The 17412-nt window shown below is 41.4% G+C and overlaps 1 protein-coding gene across 1 annotated transcript in view; it reads left to right on the top strand.

The window, feature by feature from the left end:
• The window catches only part of HUNK (hormonally up-regulated Neu-associated kinase), a 56273-nt gene that overhangs the window by 29912 nt on the left and 8949 nt on the right, over positions 1 to 17412 (top strand). The window contains exons 5-7 of the mRNA XM_083500357.1: positions 1152 to 1279; positions 10846 to 10975; positions 14431 to 14599. Coding sequence (XP_083356483.1) covers positions 1152 to 1279; positions 10846 to 10975; positions 14431 to 14599 — 427 coding nt within the window. The remainder of the gene's footprint in view (positions 1 to 1151; positions 1280 to 10845; positions 10976 to 14430; positions 14600 to 17412) is intronic.

Below are 17412 nucleotides of genomic sequence, written 5' to 3'. Positions count from 1 at the left end.
CAAACAAAGATGAATGTGTTTCAAGAAATGTTCAGACTTCCCTGTCTGGAAATTTGAATTAATTCCATTGATCTTGGTGCAGCTAAGAACAGATACGAGTTTCCTTCTTTGGGATTTTTTGTTTTGCTTTGTCCTTTGTTTGCAAGCAGCTAGTTCAGAGAGCTTTATATTTTGAAACCCAATTTACAGTGTCTGTGCTTCGAGAAAATCCAAATCGAAACTGTCATACTGCTCCTTAATTGGTTGCTCCTACATAGGGTCACCCATCCACAGCAAGCTGGAGCTGCTGAACGAAGTAGCTCTTACTGTGACATGATTCAAACAGAGAATGCCATCGTTCTTTTTTCTTGCCCTTTAACCTTCTCAGGCAATAACATCCTGCACCATTTAATTTAAGGAGAGAGACAGTTGACTCATAGCTTGTTCGTCTACAGGGAATGCTGTATATACCTTATAATGCACTTGCTTAGTCCTTTGGGTTTTGCACTTGCTTGGTGCATGGAAGCAGCATAGTGTGAATCAGTCCTATGTATGGTCCTTTTGCACATAAGCAAATCTTATTTCCATATAACCGAATCAGCCCTTAAAACTGAACTTTTCAAATCAGAATTAATTCTTAAGTAATGTGATCCTTCATGCTATGAATGGTTTTATCTCTCAAGAAACTGGTTATGCAGATACTCTGAAGGGAGGCTAAATGCTACTGGGTTGGATTCAGACTTAACCACACTAAAGTTCCATTGGTTTTTTAGTGGGTCTACTCTAAACATGACTGAGACACAAGATCCAGTGGACTGTTGCTGCACTTCTAGAGAACATTGTGTTATGGCTTCTATGGGAAGAGCTCAGTGATAGAGCAAGTGCTTTGGGTGCAGAAAGTCCCAGTTTGGATCCCTGCTTCTCCTATGAAAAGGATCTTGGATACCAAAGCTGGAAAAGACCATTGCCTTTAAAGAACATTTGAGACCTGCTGTCAATTGGAATAAACTGTGGTGGGTTAGATGGACCAATAGTAACATCATATGTTCATGTATGTTCCATAAGTGTGATAAACCATAGGCTAGTAAACTTAATGCATTCTTGCATGCCTTGTCTTGTTTCTAAGGGAATGGTTTCTCTTAACAGTTTCCCCCACCACTCTTCTTTTACAGTGGTGTGAATATGTATGCAATGTTGACTGGGACACTGCCGTTTACTGTGGAACCATTCAGTCTGAGAGCACTGTACCAGAAAATGGTAGACAAAGAAATGAATCCTTTCCCTACTCAGCTCTCCACAGGTAAATAATGCAGTTACTTAAGTGCTACTCCATTTAAGTCCATACAGCCCTCATAATTAATGTTGTACTGTACATCACAACTTTTGTTTCTGGTGGGCAGAGTGTTTGGGCAGAACTTTGCTGAATCAACCTATTTGGTCTGTTATTTCACACCTGATTCGTACTTTCTGTCTCCCTGTGTTGGTTTAATCAGAAGATGGAAGGGCTACATTCTTCCCAAGAGTAAATTCTATTGATCTTCCTGAGATTCCCTCCTGGGCGAGTTTGCAGTCAGAATGATTTGAAATTCACTTAACCCAATTCACTGTGGAAGTAATAAATCGTATTATTCCAATGCATTAGGAGTAATAAATAAAAGCCTAAATAAAAGGGTTCCTTTTTTACATTCCAAGCTTGGTTTCAGTACAAGATGATAGTGAAAATTACCCATAGGATTTGTTTGAAGTGTGTTTGGTGTGTCAAGCTATAAATTAGTGTCATAATGGTTATGAAGCTCTGTTCCTTAATGACCAATTTTGTACTTTAGCTGCAAGTGGGTTAGAACAAACATAACTTTGCTTGCTTTGTTTCTCTGTCAGAGCTATTGAAACTGGTAATTTGACCAATCCAGTTCTTCAAATATTTGCATGCATGAGTAGTTTTCATGTCCCAATGGAGTAAATGGAAAGTTTCACTTTTGCTTCAACAGAACATTTGGGGTGGGAGTTACTGCTGTTTTTTGTTACTTTCTTTGGTTCTGTTAGGTGGGGTATTTTATTACTGTTACTGGTGTCAGGAGTGGTATCAGAAGATTTACACTAAAAAAGGAGAAAATAATTAAGCGTGGCATGTTGGCAGTAGGCTCTTTCTACGAGTTTATGTTCAGTATTATTGCAGAAATTAAACTTCCTTCACTGTTATGCTCTTACTTCTACCTGTTCGCTATTGCAGCAGTATTGGCAATATTACTTAACAGAGCAGACCTAAGGTTGCTAGCCTTTACGCCGTGTTGCATAACTTTATACATCAAACGTTGATTAAAGTCACATTCAGTTATTGCACGTTTGGTGACTCTTCAGACACTGATTTAATATGACATTTCTTGTTATTTCTTTGTGCTTGTAACGGTAGAAATTCTTTGCAATGCTTCACAAATTGCTGCATTAGACAAGTTTTAGAAACAGAGTGAAAGGCTTTATATTTATTTATTTATTTATTTATTTGACTGTTTCTCAGTGGATGATGGCACATTGCAAAGTTTAAATTAGCTGGTAGGCTTCACCAAAGGATTGGTGTTCATTTGCACACTTACTCCCTTTCACATGTTCACATACCCGTCCATCCATGTTGATATCTGTTTGTCTCGGGAGACAATGGAGGAGTGTGCCTTGGAGGATGAAGTCAAACTGTTGGAAGGTTACAGCGCCTGCTGTGGCTGTAGAGACCGATACAGGAGAGACAGGTGAAGGGGTCCGGTTTGTCTCCTGCAGATGCACCATGGCGTTTCTTCTCTCTGTGCTCCTCCCAAAGGTCATTTCTCCTCTGGTCACTGCTGAGGATACACAAACTGACTGTCTCCAGGCACTGCAGTTGTCTGCAACCCACATGACAAGGTTTATGTTGCCAGCCTTCATGTCATGTTTGCAGACATATTTGTAACACAGAGTTGGTCTGCCTGGGGCTCCCCATAGACAAAGAACCAGACAAAAAAGAGAGGAGCCACTAATGTGGTGTCTAGGCTTGAAATGCCATACACCCATTTGCTGTTTTTGTGTGCCACAACCAAGCTGGAGTCATTGGCAGTTGTACCCGAAATTCAAATGTGGAAGGAGCACCTCCAGTTCAGAACCATTGATCTGAGCTTGAATCTGGGACCTTAAATGCAGCAAGCAATAACCCTGCTGGATCAGTCCAGAGATCCATCTAGTTCAATGTTGTGTTTCCCACTTTGACCAACAGGGTGCTTCCATGAAGCCCATAAGCAAAAGATAGGGAGGCAGTAGCCCCCCACCCCACCCCCATTACCCCACTGACCCATGGCATACTGGTTCTGAATCTGGAGTGCCAAAGAGAGGCCAAGTGCCTGGTACAGTGGTGCCTCGCAAGACGAAATTAATCCGTTCCGCGAGTCTCTTCGTCTAGCGGTTTTTTCATCTTGCGAAGCAACCCTATCGGCGGCTTTGCGGTTTAGCGGCTATAAAGGCTTAGCAGCTTAGAAAAAGGGGGGAGGGGAAAAAATCGCAAGACTCGCACGACTTTTTCGTTTTGCGAAGCAAGCCCATAGGGAAATTCGCCTTGCGAAGCGCATAGAAAAACGGAAAACCCTTTCGTCTAGCAGGTTTTTCGTCTTGCGAGGCATTTGTCTTGCGGGGCACCACTGTATTTATATTGAACCTGGCCAATCTGAGGCTTCAGATTGCCACCTGATCACAGGGGTTGATGTTCCCTCCTGGGTTCAGATAGGGTTCTGAGGCTTGAGCATGTAGGAAACTCCCAGCGGATCACCATGGTTTCAGACAGGGGTCTTTCCCAGCCCTACTTGGAGATGTCAGAAATTGAGCCCAGGGCTTTTACCAGTCTATGGTAGCTTATCAGGCTATATATAAGCCCAGAAGTCGCTGACCATTATGCATCTCCCCTCCCCCAGCCCCAAGTAATATGTCAAATAAATAGCAACATTTTCTGTAGGCTATTCAGCCCTCCTTCTTGAAGACGACTTTCCACAAAGCCTTTCAGGAAATATTGTTATTCTGTTAGTGATTTTAGATGGGCTGGATTCCAGAATTGTGGAACTTGGCAGAAACCTCAGACTAATTCATGGTTTCTCTTTTTATGACTGCTGAGCTTCAGATGTGTTCCATCTGCAAAAAAACTTGAGGGTTAGTGGAATTACCTCCAAAAGGATTGTTCATACAGAGCACTGAATTTTTAACTGTGTACCCATTTTATTCTGAAGCCTTCCCTCCTCCCCATTTCAAATTGCATTGGGTGCAGAATTTATTGAAAATGCATACGCCTCAGATTTATCGGTACAGCATAGTTGCTTGTATCCCAGGGATCAACTGTGAAAAATGGTATATTGATGGTAGGCAAATGCATGGTCCATTAAGCCAACTTCATGAAGAATTAGGTGCTAGCATTTATAGCAGTTTACAGTGGAGGCTTGTCCATTAGACCAAATAAGGTGCTGCCGCACCAACCCCAGGCTGCCCTCGGCCAACCCCCCACCTGCTTGTCTTCTTACTTAACAGCAAGTCCCAGGGTAAGGTCTCTCCTCTAGTCTTATTGTTGCCCTTGTAGAATTCAGCAGGGAGGAGAATGGTGGGACAAAACTAGAATTACTCAGCTCCGCCTGTCATTGGCTCTATCTACTGTTGGCTGCCCTACCAGTCCTAATGAGCACCAGCTACCACTGAGTTTTTAACACTACAGATATGTTATTCATCTTATAGCAAACTTGGTAAACATGGAAGCTAAATTAAAATGATGCTTTGGCTGCTGAGCGACATTGCTAACTCATTTCTTATAGACAGGCAGCCCAGACAGCAATTATGCTAGATCCTCCTGTGAACAATTGCATTAGATCAGAGCTAGCCAAAGTGGTGGTCTCAGATGTTTTGAACTACAGCTGTCTTCAGCCCCAGCTGGAATGGCCAATGGTCAGGAATGATGAGAGGGCGTAGTCCACAATATCTGGAGGCCACCACATTAGCTCGTGATATACATGAGAATTTCCTATACTTCTTGTTGATCATCACCTTAACACATGTAAGTGCAGGAGGCAATATGCAAGCTTTCGTGTTTCCTGGGTCCTGTGATCATGCCATGTTGCTAGGAGAGAGGGGGTAGCTGTGTTGTTTACTGTATTATCATTTATTGGTGTGATCACTGGTACAGGCTGCTCTTATTTTGTGTTAAACCTTACATTTTATGTGATTTTTGTACTGATGCATCCTATTTTTTATTCCATGCCACATTGAGACAGTTTGTAAGGCAATTAATAAGTTTAATAAAGAATAACAACTAGCATGTCTATCCCCAGTGAAGACTTCACCACTATCTCTAACCCACTGGTGGATCAATGGGAGCTGTATATTGGACTCATGTGTGTTGGCTTTTGTTGGCTGAATGCTCTCAGGGTGCCTTTTTGAAATACCCTCTGTTTGGCAGCTGTTCCATGCACCAGCCATAATGTGCAGAGCTGCTAATTTTATGGATAGGTCCTACTGTGCACTTTTCTACACTGATGCAAGCTGCCAGCAGGGGTATCTGATGGGACAGAAACGTTGTGCAAGGGTATAAGTCACTTGCTGAGCTCTTCTGCTTATTGGGACCACCATCTTCACATTAGGTATGATAAAGCTGAGAATGAATGACCTCTTATCAAGGATGCCATAGCAGTAAATTCCCTGTGTTGCACAGGGCTTAGATTAGATGAGCTTTAAGGTTACTTCACATTATGTGATTGTATGAAGAACAAAACTTGGTATCTCACACTGGATCTAACAAGGAAATGGAACCCAGTGAAGTGATGAAACAAAAGGAAAGCAGGAAAACACCAAACTGACAGCAGAGTTAAAAATGGATGCCTCCAGTGGTGCAGTGGGCCAGTGTGTTGGGCTGTTAACCAGAAGGTTGGTGGTTCGAGCCCACTCAAGGACAGCTGTGGGCATGATTCCTATATTTCCGGGGGTAGGACTAGATCACTCTTTGGGTACCTTCCAGTTCTAGAATTCTATGATTCTAGAAAGAGAAGGAATGAAGCTGAGAAAAGGAACAAAAGCAAGATACTCAGGTTAAGAAGAGTAAACATCAGAAAAGAGTTAGTAGTTAAAAATATAAAATAGCAGTAGAAAAAAATAGGGGAAAGACGCTTTTATAAAGAAGATAGAACAGGTCAAGCACACAAGAATGAGTTAGAAGAAAAGAAACGAAGATCATTAAAAGAAATTGGAGTAAATTTTAATGAAGAGAGAAACTGACCCTTTGGTACTGGTGTTGCCCCTGCAGAGACCATAAATTGGCTCTGGAATTACTGACCTCTCTGCCTACTGAAATCAAGTTGGCATCATCTGTAATGAGCTTCTGGTGCCAAATTAAGACTTTGTTTTTTCAGCAAGCCTTCTTATGAAAATGATTTATAGTTCTTTAGCCTCCTTTCAGATGACCAATTTTGGTGTTTACAATTTCTGTTTCTTTAATGTATTCTGCTTGCCCTTAAGTGTTGTGTTGTTTTGGAATAATTGATAGATATATTCTTAACTGAGTTTATGGTATAGAAATTTGTAACATATGTGATGATATGTTTTGATCTTCCTTGATATCCTCTCTCTTGTTTTTCCTGGCATGATGTCAACCCTCTTTCATGTGATTTATTTTGTTATTGCTGTATTTTATTTGTGTGTGTGTGTGTGTGTGTGTGTGCGCACACACACACACACACACACATATATATATATATATATATATATATATATATATAACCTAAAATGTGTAACCCCAATAAACACATCTTAAAAAAAATGGATCAATAGTAACAAATTGCAGCAAAAAATGAGAGATACTTAATATGGTACAGTTTCCCAAGATTTAGATACACAGGGCTCCATTTCCAAAGCTGATTGATCTGTGCCACACTGGTTGCTTTTTGCGTCCGCTTTTTGACAATAGTTTGATTTTTTTTTTATGATTTGCATCCCAGCTAAGCGGCAAGTTGTTCTTTTATCCTGTTGTGTTGCACAAGCTTGGAGAAATTCGAAGTGGTTCTTATGAAGAGCGCATGTGCTCAGAAAGTTTCTCAGATGTTGGCTGTGCATCTGTTCTCTGGGTTTGTGATTCATGCTTGCAAGTGCATTGTGCATGTGGGAAGGACCAATGTCAGAACAGGATTTTTCAGTGACACATCATTCCCACCCCTAGCAGTACAGTTTTTCTGTTTCTGCTAGAGCAAGAAGCAAAGAAAATACCTGTCTTGGTAAAACATGCACATAACAAGGCAAGCATCTGTAAAGGAGGGGCCTGTATTTATGGATTTATTTTCTTGTTAGCTGCTCGGTCACTTGCCAGAGTGGAGCAAGGGTAATTTATTGCAGTGTTTTTAGACACAGAACTGGTCTAAGTCAGGGCCACTTTCCATACATGAAGCCTGTGGCAGCAGTTACACTCCCATATTATAGGCAGGATCTGTATCCATACATAGACTTCCTTTGTGAGTGGGCCTAAGACAATGGGTTTTTCTTTCTGCATGACAGTTTTGCTCACAGGAGTGAAAACTCCCCTGAATGAAAACTCATAGCGTAGGAAGTGACCTTTGGCCATTTTGCACACCGAAACAGGAGGCTGACCTGGATTGTTTGGTTCCATCTTGAAACACTTGCAGCTTAATAAATGCATGCCAGTCATTCAGTTGGTTCTGAACAGTGGCTCCGTATTTTGCCAAAGTGGTTTCAAGAGGTAGACTGAACATCTGTTGTATGTTTAGCATAGAACAAGTGTTTCCAACTTTCGCTTCCCTGCCTTGCTCTGGGTCAGTTAACTTGAGCGTCTGAAGCTAAGTGACACCTGAAACTAAACTAAAAAAAACACACACACACACAGTGTGTGGGACATTCTTAAGTCTTACTCATATGACAAAGTTCTCTTCTTGAGTAGGATACTGGTACAGAACACATAGGCCCTGCATCTCATGTGAAATTCACACACATATTTTTGCTGGTTGCCCCTTTAAAATGCATATGAGTGACTCAAAACACATTCATGTGCACTTCACATCTGATGCAAGATGGGTGTGTTTTGCATTCTCTTCCAGCTCCTAAAATTCTGTAAGGTCTGAAGATTGTGCAGGTGTGTAGCCTTCAGTCTGCCAGAGAAATATCCTGTCATGCATCCTCTGGATCCAGTTTCTTTCAGTTCCACCCCCCCCTTCCCTTTAAGTAGTGAGGAGACCTTGCCCTTTCACTGTCAAAAAGATCATAAGGGGAGGGGAAGCTGGGATTTATTACGACAGGAAGAAAGGGGATTGTCAGTCTTCTTCCTAGCTCCAGGACAGGATGCACCTGTGGTTCCATATGAGCATGGGTAGACAAGGAGCAGAAATGCATTAGGTACAACAGGAGGTCAGGCACCAGATTAGGCATATGAGGACCAACAGACCAGGGACAATTGGCATGGTGGTCACTGGCAAGTTAAGTGGACATGGATCAAAGATCAAGAAGTAAGTATTGAGCCAGAGCAAAACAGAAAGGTGAGTTCCAAGGCAATAATAGAGGGGTGGAGAGGGTAGAAGCAGGCACAAGGTCAACAGCAGACAAGGGTCACAGTCTGTGGCAGTCAAGAAAAAGCAAAGCAGGAGAGTAGGCAGAATAGGCATGCTTAAGACAAGTCACGCAAACTGGTGGTCTGACATGGCTGCAAGGTCTTATGGTGTGACCCAGTTGGCTTGCCTGGCTCTTTTCAGGCAGGAGATGGAGCCTAGAGGACACCCTTTTCCTTGTTCTAAACATCCTGGCCTTCTGAAGATCAAGAGCACTTGTGATGTGGGAAGTACTGGTATTGGCTGCTGGAGATCCTGGTTTCAGACCTCTCCCCTTTGGTGCCTTACAGGGAGAAAGGAATCAAGATCTTGCTGCCCCCCATGTCACACACAGTCACCTCTTCATTCCCCCCCCTCCGCCGCCGCCACCCCAAAAAAACCCTACCAACATGAATTATTTTCAGGTCACATAAATCTCTGATGTAATAAATGCCTTAAATTCCAGGCCCAGTGAAGCAAAAGTAATATTCTTACAAAATGTTTAGTTCAGATTATATGTTGTAAAAATCTGTTGTTGCTCTGATTAGATACCACCCAATCCTGATTTATTGGACAAGCCTTTTATTTTATTTTTTCTCTCTTCCTGGCACCCTGATTTGTTGTGGAACATGTATTTCCTTTTCCTGGCTTCATGTGGAAAGTGCGTGACATCATTGCCTGGTGTGAATATGGCTAAGGGAATGCCCTAGCATAGTGCTGAGAAGGTTGGATGACAATGTGGCTGAATGAAGATGGTAGCCTTTTAAAGGCAAACTTATCTTCTCTTTAGTAAAGGAAAAATCACAGTCTGTTTAGGCTGCTGCGAATCTTCCTTGTGAACAGCTCTCTTTACACGTGAGGTGCAGAAATACATGGAATCTGGCACTTTTAGTTGGATTGATGTTCTTTATAGCAAAAAAAGGGGGGGGGAGTATTGCTGTGGTCACGTTTTCCAAGCACTTGTTGTGGAACTCATCCAAGATTATTTTGGCACACTCTCCAAATGTTTCCTGTAGTCACTAGAGAATGCACCAGATGGGCCACTCAATACAGTTGCATGTGACGGCTGTTTTGGTACAAGTGACATGCAAAGCAGAAATTAGTTATTATGCTGAGTGCAAAGCCTCATTAATTTCTTGTGGCGCACACATTTAATTATACAGTCAGAGAGCAAGATTTATCCCACTGGATTTAGAGATCACAGTCTTCGGTTTTGTACTACTGAGCCTTTCTGTAGCTCAGATACCAACTTGGGTTTTTCCCCCTTTCTTTTTTTTTTTAAAGCCTCCTAACTTAAAAAGGCACATGACCCTTTTAAGATTGGGCTTTGTGACCCTCCTTTAAATCACAGAAGAAAGTGTCAGACTCTTGATTTAAGCTTAGGCATATATAAACATACATTTAATTTAAAAACATTTGAAATAAATTACCATGCTTAAAGCTGACAATGTACTGATGGTGTGAGCAGTTTGTATAAACACAAGAGCTGTTCTTGGCATAAATCAGGCTGATGAAACCACACAGAAGTAACTGCCATTATTTCAATAGGAGTTAGAAACCAGATTCATCAGGGCTGCAACCATAAGTGTGTTTAATTAATTTATTTGTTTAAGTATTTAAAGGGGTAATGTAGAACAAAGCCTTGTTCCTCATGTACACATTATAATTACTGTGAACTACTTCACAAAATCTTTGCAGCATTAAACTGGCTAAAATTATAATTTGTAGTACATGTTCTTTATAAGTTGTGAATAGTATATCAGATATTGTTTTGTTATATCTGTCTTACCTACTGAAGGGATCACTATAATGGACTTCTTTAGCCAATCTCAGTTTGTTCATGACACATCTGATTTGATTCCATAATGCTTACTTTTGTCATGTATAAAGTGCATGTCAGTTTACCAGGATCAACCCTGCAATCTCCAGTTAAAAGGTTCTGGTGATAAGGAAAGCCTGAGACCCTGGAGTGATGCTGCCAGTCGGAGTAGACAGTACTGGGCTATATAGTCCAGTGGTCTAACTCAGTTTAAGGTAGCTTCATATGATGTAGTCTTAGAGCTATTTACACTATTTCTGTAAAATATACAGCCCATATTTGCAGGTTTCTAGAGGTGATGTGTCTTCCATTTGGAAACCATGTGCTTTTCTAATTCATACTGAATACCATTCATGTTACGTTTGGGGTAATAGCTGATACGTTTTTGCTTAAGTTGCTTTCTTGTAATTAATCATCTACAAAAAGGATTTGCAAAACATGTGACACTTCCCCCCCCCCCTCTTAATGTCTTTCCAGCGGCTGTAAACTTCCTACGATCTCTGCTAGAGCCAGATCCTACAAAGAGGCCAAACATCCAACAAGCCTTAGCGAATCGTTGGCTTAATGAGAATGGAAAAGTTCTGAATAATGTCACATATCCAAACAGGTAAACTGTGCAAGATAATGCTGTTTTACCAACATGATAAAGTTCCACTGAAGTCATTAGGGTTGCTTGAATGAGGAAGGGCTGATTGAGTGAGCCAGAGGAGGGGTGTGTGTGTGTGTGTGTGTGTGTGTGTGTGTGTGTGTTTTCAAATGTTATCTCTCACACTCTGATCCTGCAAAATTCAGCATAAGCCCTAATGATGGGTGAATTCCCCTTGGCTCACTTCTGAATTAGCTGGCATTTATGAGCCTGGAGAATTTTCGAGAAAAGCTTGTCTCTGTTGTCCAAGAGATCTCTCCTGTTTTGAAATGTTGGTACGTGTACTGCGATGATGGCAAGCACGTGAGTTTTATTTGCCCCTAAGAACTGTAGTTCCCAGAACACCAGTCATGACCAAGAATGACTTTGAAATTCTGCCGTTCTACCATTACCACCCTCCCAGAACAAAAATACTTGGGTACAAGAGTACCTTCGATCTGGATGAGGAACAGCAACATAAAACATTTGCAGGAAAAAGAAATCAAAACAATGGACTATATACTGGTTAAGTGGTTAAGCCATCTGTCATGGATGCTTTAGCTGAGATTCCTGCATTTCAGGGGGTTGGACGAGATGACCCTTGGGTCCCTTCCAACGCTAAGATTCTAAGTTAAAGGCTGAGCATGAGTCCTTTTGCATCAATGTAGTAGGTCTGCAGCTGCAGGGAAATTTGGATTGAGGACTCTCTGGCTCCAATAGTGTTTGGCAGGGTAGCACAGACAGGGGTATGTTGCTCACCTGCCATCACATCGTGAGCATCACTGCAGGTTCCTGAAACGGGTGGTGCATGGGGAGCTCAGCGCACTGCAGGTGTGTTGGCAGGTGCATCAGACTGGCTCTGCCATCCAGGCTCCCTTCCCCTCCTCCTTTTGCTCTCAGGAACCAGCAGTGATGGGAAGGCAGGTGAACAACACTGCCCTGCTTGCACCTTCCCACTGCCTGCTACTGTCTGGCTTTCAGTTCTCGCCCCTTATTTGCTTTACTGTGCCAGCTCTCACTTTTGATTCTTTTCAGTCTCTGATATTTCCTCAGCAGCAGGGAGCAAGATTAGTATTCTGCAATGGTTTTAGGGTTGCTAGGACCAATTCCTGGATCAGCCCCAGATCTCTGGTGAAACCTTGCGCAAAGTCGTGTTGCTTCCCCAGTGCCTTTGTCCCAGCCCTGTAGTGCGGAGGATTATATTTCCCAACCTCAAAAAGGGGTTTGTGAGGATAAAAACCTTTAATCATTGTGAGGTGCTAGTTACTATGGTAATGAGGGTTATGTAACACATGGATGGATATTAATACAGCAGAGGAGGCTGGTACCTTTCTGAGCATCTACTGCAGATTTTATGTGATGGATATAAGTCTTATTGTGGCCACCCAATAAATTCATGGGCTGGCTGCTTCTAACCAACAAAAGTTCGCAAAGTGTGCAAACTGCAAGAGAGAAATGGCTGCTTTAGTAGGTGCATCAGAGGATGAAATAAATCATTGTTGAAACATTGTTGTTCCACTGCCTGTTCTCCGGGGCACTTTAGATGTTATGAGTTTTCTACACAGTATATCTCTTGCAGATAGGAATTACTTAAAATACTTAATAGAGGAAAGGGAACCAGAGATTACCTTAAAAGTGGCTAAATTCTGTGCTGCTGCTGCTGCTGCTGCTGCTATAAAATTAAGGAGACAAACTTTGAGAGAATCAAATGGCCAAAGACTTAATACATTTTAAATTAGTGATTAAGGTTTTGACTTATATATTTTACCTGTTTTATATCTGAATTATTTATTGTCTATTATCATAAAGCTTAATTTTATCTATTTATGTCTGTATGCTCTCTGGTGTTGTATATGTTACACTCTGGTCAGTGACTGAAATAAATGGATTCATTCATTCTTGCAGATAGGAAGAAAAAGCGAATAGTGTATGTAGATTGTCACCCATGATGATCACACATAAATCTATTTCATTGCGTAAGCACAAATGCAGTCAGAATATGCACCAATCAAATGTGTTGGCCCAGCTTGGTTTTCAAGCATTTTCCAATGTGGAACTGTTTTCCATGTAAGAAAATTGTAAAATATTCAAGCAGTCCTTAGCCAGGGTGTGTATCTTTGTTTTTGTGTGTTATGTTGAACGGCAGGCAAAATGTGTGAAGCAGATGAGTCATTGAACTAACGTTATAACCTAAGGGCCCTATTGATCATTTTAACAGCACAATCCAGTCCATGTCTACTGAAAAATAAGCACCTCTGAATTCATTGGGGCTTACTCCCAGCAGAGGTGGGAGCTTACTTCAGTGGGGCTTACTCCCAGCAGCTGCTCTAGCACCTAGAGCAGTGCACATGCTGTGCACCCGGGGGCAGGGGGTGATGTCACCCCTCCCCTCAAGGATGACACCCGGGGCGGACCGCATCCCACCCCCCGCATCCCCCTTCCTCCGCCAGTGACTCCCAGGCAAGTGTGTTTAGGATTGCAGACTGAAGTTTCCTCCTGTCCATTGTCTTTGTTTCCAACAGCAGCCAGTCAAATGCTTCTAGGTATCTCCAAACAATGATGTTTGACCTTTAGCAACTGGTATCCAGAGGTCATCTGCCTTTCTACGAGGGTGTTCCATTTAGTAATTACTGATATTTCATGAATTGATCTAATTGCCTTTTATAGTTCCATGTAAACCACTGTGTATCACCACGTCTTGTGGTGCCAATGGGAACTTCCTTCTCTTTGCAAATGTCCGCTTTGGAGAAGCCATCTTCATCGGGGCTGGAGCAGAGGAAGGAAAGGATTAAACCCCACTCCATCTGCTGTGATCCTTATAATTACCAGCTTCCACAGTGGGTGCTATTTGCATTTAAACAAAACAAACAAACACCCACATGTGTGTTAAATGCAAAGGAACATTTAACATCACTTTGAATTTGGCCCAAAGTGATAACAAATCAAATATAGGTTCCCAGGGAGGCTGTCATTCTTGATGTGCTATTTCTAGGGCACTAAACATTATATATAGTGCTTATGCTTACTATTTAGCACCTTTATTGGTCTTGCGGGTATTCTGAAGCAATGAGAAGGGACAGCAGAAAAATATGAGGGGAAGATGCAAGCTACAGAAACATTTCCCCTCAAAATAGTTGCATATAAGTATTTATTTCTTTTTATTTGTGTTGTAACTAGATAATGTTTTTTAAAAAACATTTCTAGCGCTATTTTATATGCACATTATTTTAACAAAGTGTGTGCAGAATTTAAAACTAACAAAAAGTATTTTGTCTCAACAACTTTGTTATCATCAGTTTGGTTAAAACAGTACATAGTTCTTGTTACATGGTGGCCATTAAGGTTTATATAGCATGTCTGTTGTCACCTCTCCCTGGTGACGCTCTCCCTGGAAGATGGAGGGGGAAAATAACCCCTTCCCTTTTCTCTTCATGTAGAATCCACATAGAAGACATCAGCCAGAGTGTGCTGCTCTACATGACTGAAAAGCTTGGCTATAAGAACAGTGATGTCATCAATACCGTCCTCTCCAACCGGGCTTGCCACACTTTGGCCATCTACATCCTGCTTAATAAGAAGCTGGAACGCTATTTGGCAGGCCTTAGAGTAAGTTTGGTTGATACGATTTATATCCTATGCCCTTTTAAAATGTGGGGTTTTTTGTGTTGAGGGGCTATTGGGTTGTTTTTATTTTTATTAAGTATTTTATGGTTTTATATCGTGATTTTATTCTGTGAACCGCCCTGAGACCCCTGGGTTTAGGGCAATATAATAATAATAATAATAATAATAATAATAATAATAATAATAATAATGGCTTGAATGACCATTCCCCAAGACTTGAACTCAGGTGCTGAGTTCTGAAGTCAGTGTAGTCAAAATGGGGCTACTGAAAAACAAGAGGGAGCTTACCAGCTCATTCTGGGGAACCTCAAGATTTGCAAAAGTAGATTTTAAAAAACTTAAGGGGACCCTTCCCACAAAAAAGAAGAAAACCCCAATGGCCACAGAATATGGAGTGTCTGTTGTGGGGTACAGGGAGGACCAGATGACTGGGGGGGTATAGAATGGAGTATCCAGAATGAAGGCATGGCTGGCCAGTGCACATGCGCAGGAGCAATGATAACAGGCTGGAGTCCTCGTTTCTAGTGAGGGCTAAACTGAAAGATAGATACTTGACTGATGATGGTTCGTCACCTGGACATTTGCAAGGAAGTTAATTCAATCAGAAGAAAATCTGCATGGTAAACTATTTAATGATGTATTAAAAGTTAGGAGGAATCGTGTGTATATTTTTCTTTAAGGAGACAACACACCATGCATTAATTTTGCAGCAGAGAAGAGTTTAATTTTATAACCTTGGAGAAAGAGCTCACTCCAAGCAGGTTCTCGTAGCATTATAGTGTCTTTATTATTATAGCAAAGGCGTAGCTCTATTTTAAAACTGTCCTTAAAATGCAGGAAGTAAGAGCAAGGAGTAAAACGATGTGCTCTGTGAGTTGGGAGCAAGTCAAAGCAACCTAGTGATTTTAGTTTATTTGTTATTTTTAAAAGTGGCACTGGAAAGTAAAAGCCTGTAGAGCATTTCTTGACCTTTGTGTGCCCTTTTAGCTCTCAGCACAAGCCACTTAAACAAAACAGTTCTCGCCTATGACCTCATGCAATAAATCTTTATTATTTGTTTTCCTTGAGGACATATATCTGTTCCATTCTTTGCATTCACTTCCTGCATAGAATTCCCATGGACATCAGGGGGAAGTTTCATGGTGGTGGGACAGAGATTTTATGATCCGCCACTGATTGTTGCTTTGACGATGCATATACAACAAAAGTATGAATTTCCCCTTAATATAGGGACTGCTTTGCTAAGTTAGGTAAATTGCATACACACTATGCCTTTAAAGCATGTTCGAAGCACATTTGTTACCTTCTTTTTTTAAAAAAGTTTTTTATTGATTTTCCAGAAATTTTTAAACAAATGAACAAACAAACAAACAAACATAAATCATAACCTTATTTAAACCAATCTTATTGACATTGTTAAATGACTTCCTTGTATCTCCCTGGTTGAATTTCAGTGTATATCATTTTAACGGTTTTACAAAACCAATATTCTTGTATAATTAACTTAATCACTTAACATCTTTCTTTCATTCTCATTCGGCATTTCAACATATTAATTTATCACATTACATATTTAGATCCTAAGCCTATCTGGTATTTGCAAGCTTTCCCAATTAATTTAACTTAATATATTTAACTAAATAGTCTTTAAATTTCATCCATTCCTCCTGGTAATCCCCCTCCTTCTGGTCGCGGACTCTTCCAGTCAGATCGGCTAGCTCCGAAAAATCCATCATCTTCATCTGCCAATCTTCCACAGTTTGTTACGTTCAAAGAATTCTGGACGCTGTAGTTTACCTCTCTCAGTTGAAATTCAAAGTAACCCATAGCAAACTACAGAACCCAGAATTCTTTGAGGGGGGAAATGCCCTTTGAATGTGCTTTAAAGGCATAGTGTGTATGCAGCCTTAGTTACAAGTGGGGTCTCCAGTGTAAGAGGTGAGGAGGCAGACCCAGTCTCTCGACGACGGCAGCAGTAGCATTGCCATTTACCAGGGCAGAGCAGCAGCAAGGTCAGACGGCACAGGCTCACCGACAAAGCCAGTCCCGGCACTCTTGCCAGTTTGCCACACTGCCTTGACTTCACTTGCTGCTCCCGCAACATCCAGGTAAGTGGCAATGATGCCCCTGCTGTCAACCAGGTAGCCATGTCCTCCAAGAGATTATAGGCTATAAAGGGCAGTGGGGGTGGTTAAAAGAGAGAAGATTTTTTAAACAGTTGTAATTTGTATTTCTGCAAATGTCAGGGTTTCACGGAGCCTTCTGATACCGCCCTCTTGTTTCTCGGTGGCCACGTCATTTTGGCACTCAGCACCTGAGTTTACTCTTAGAGGTAGCAATAACTATCATTTTGGGGCTGTCCCCTATGTTGGAAACAAAAACCTTAATTCATCATAAGAGTATTAGTTGATCAATCAGTTTAAAAAACTGATATAAGTTTGAATTTAAGTGCAAAAGGGGAGGGGAAGAGTACCTTTTCAAAATTGTACCTGCCGTTCACAGGTTTTGTCATACCTGTACTAACAAATTGTGTGTGTGTGTGTGTGTAAGACAATTATTTGGAAGCAACTTTTTGGTCAGATTTTTAACTGATATAGCCGTTTAACGTACTGAGGCCAGAATGCTAAGCCCAAATGTTGTTGGGGTGTGTGTGGTTAGAATGGTGAGTCCTTGTGTCTCCTCTGGCCTCTGCTAACTGAGAAGGCGGCTACTAGCCAGGTAGAAAACTCCGAAACTAGATCCAAAGCCCTAAGGATCCACAAGTGGTCCCCATCCTCAAGCCCCTCAGCTGCGCC

Source organism: Podarcis liolepis (genome assembly GCF_965112155.1).
Source record: "Podarcis liolepis genome assembly, chromosome: 4".
Lineage (NCBI taxonomy): Eukaryota > Metazoa > Chordata > Lepidosauria > Squamata > Lacertidae > Podarcis > Podarcis liolepis.
This window is presented reverse-complemented; position numbering and strand designations above follow the sequence as displayed.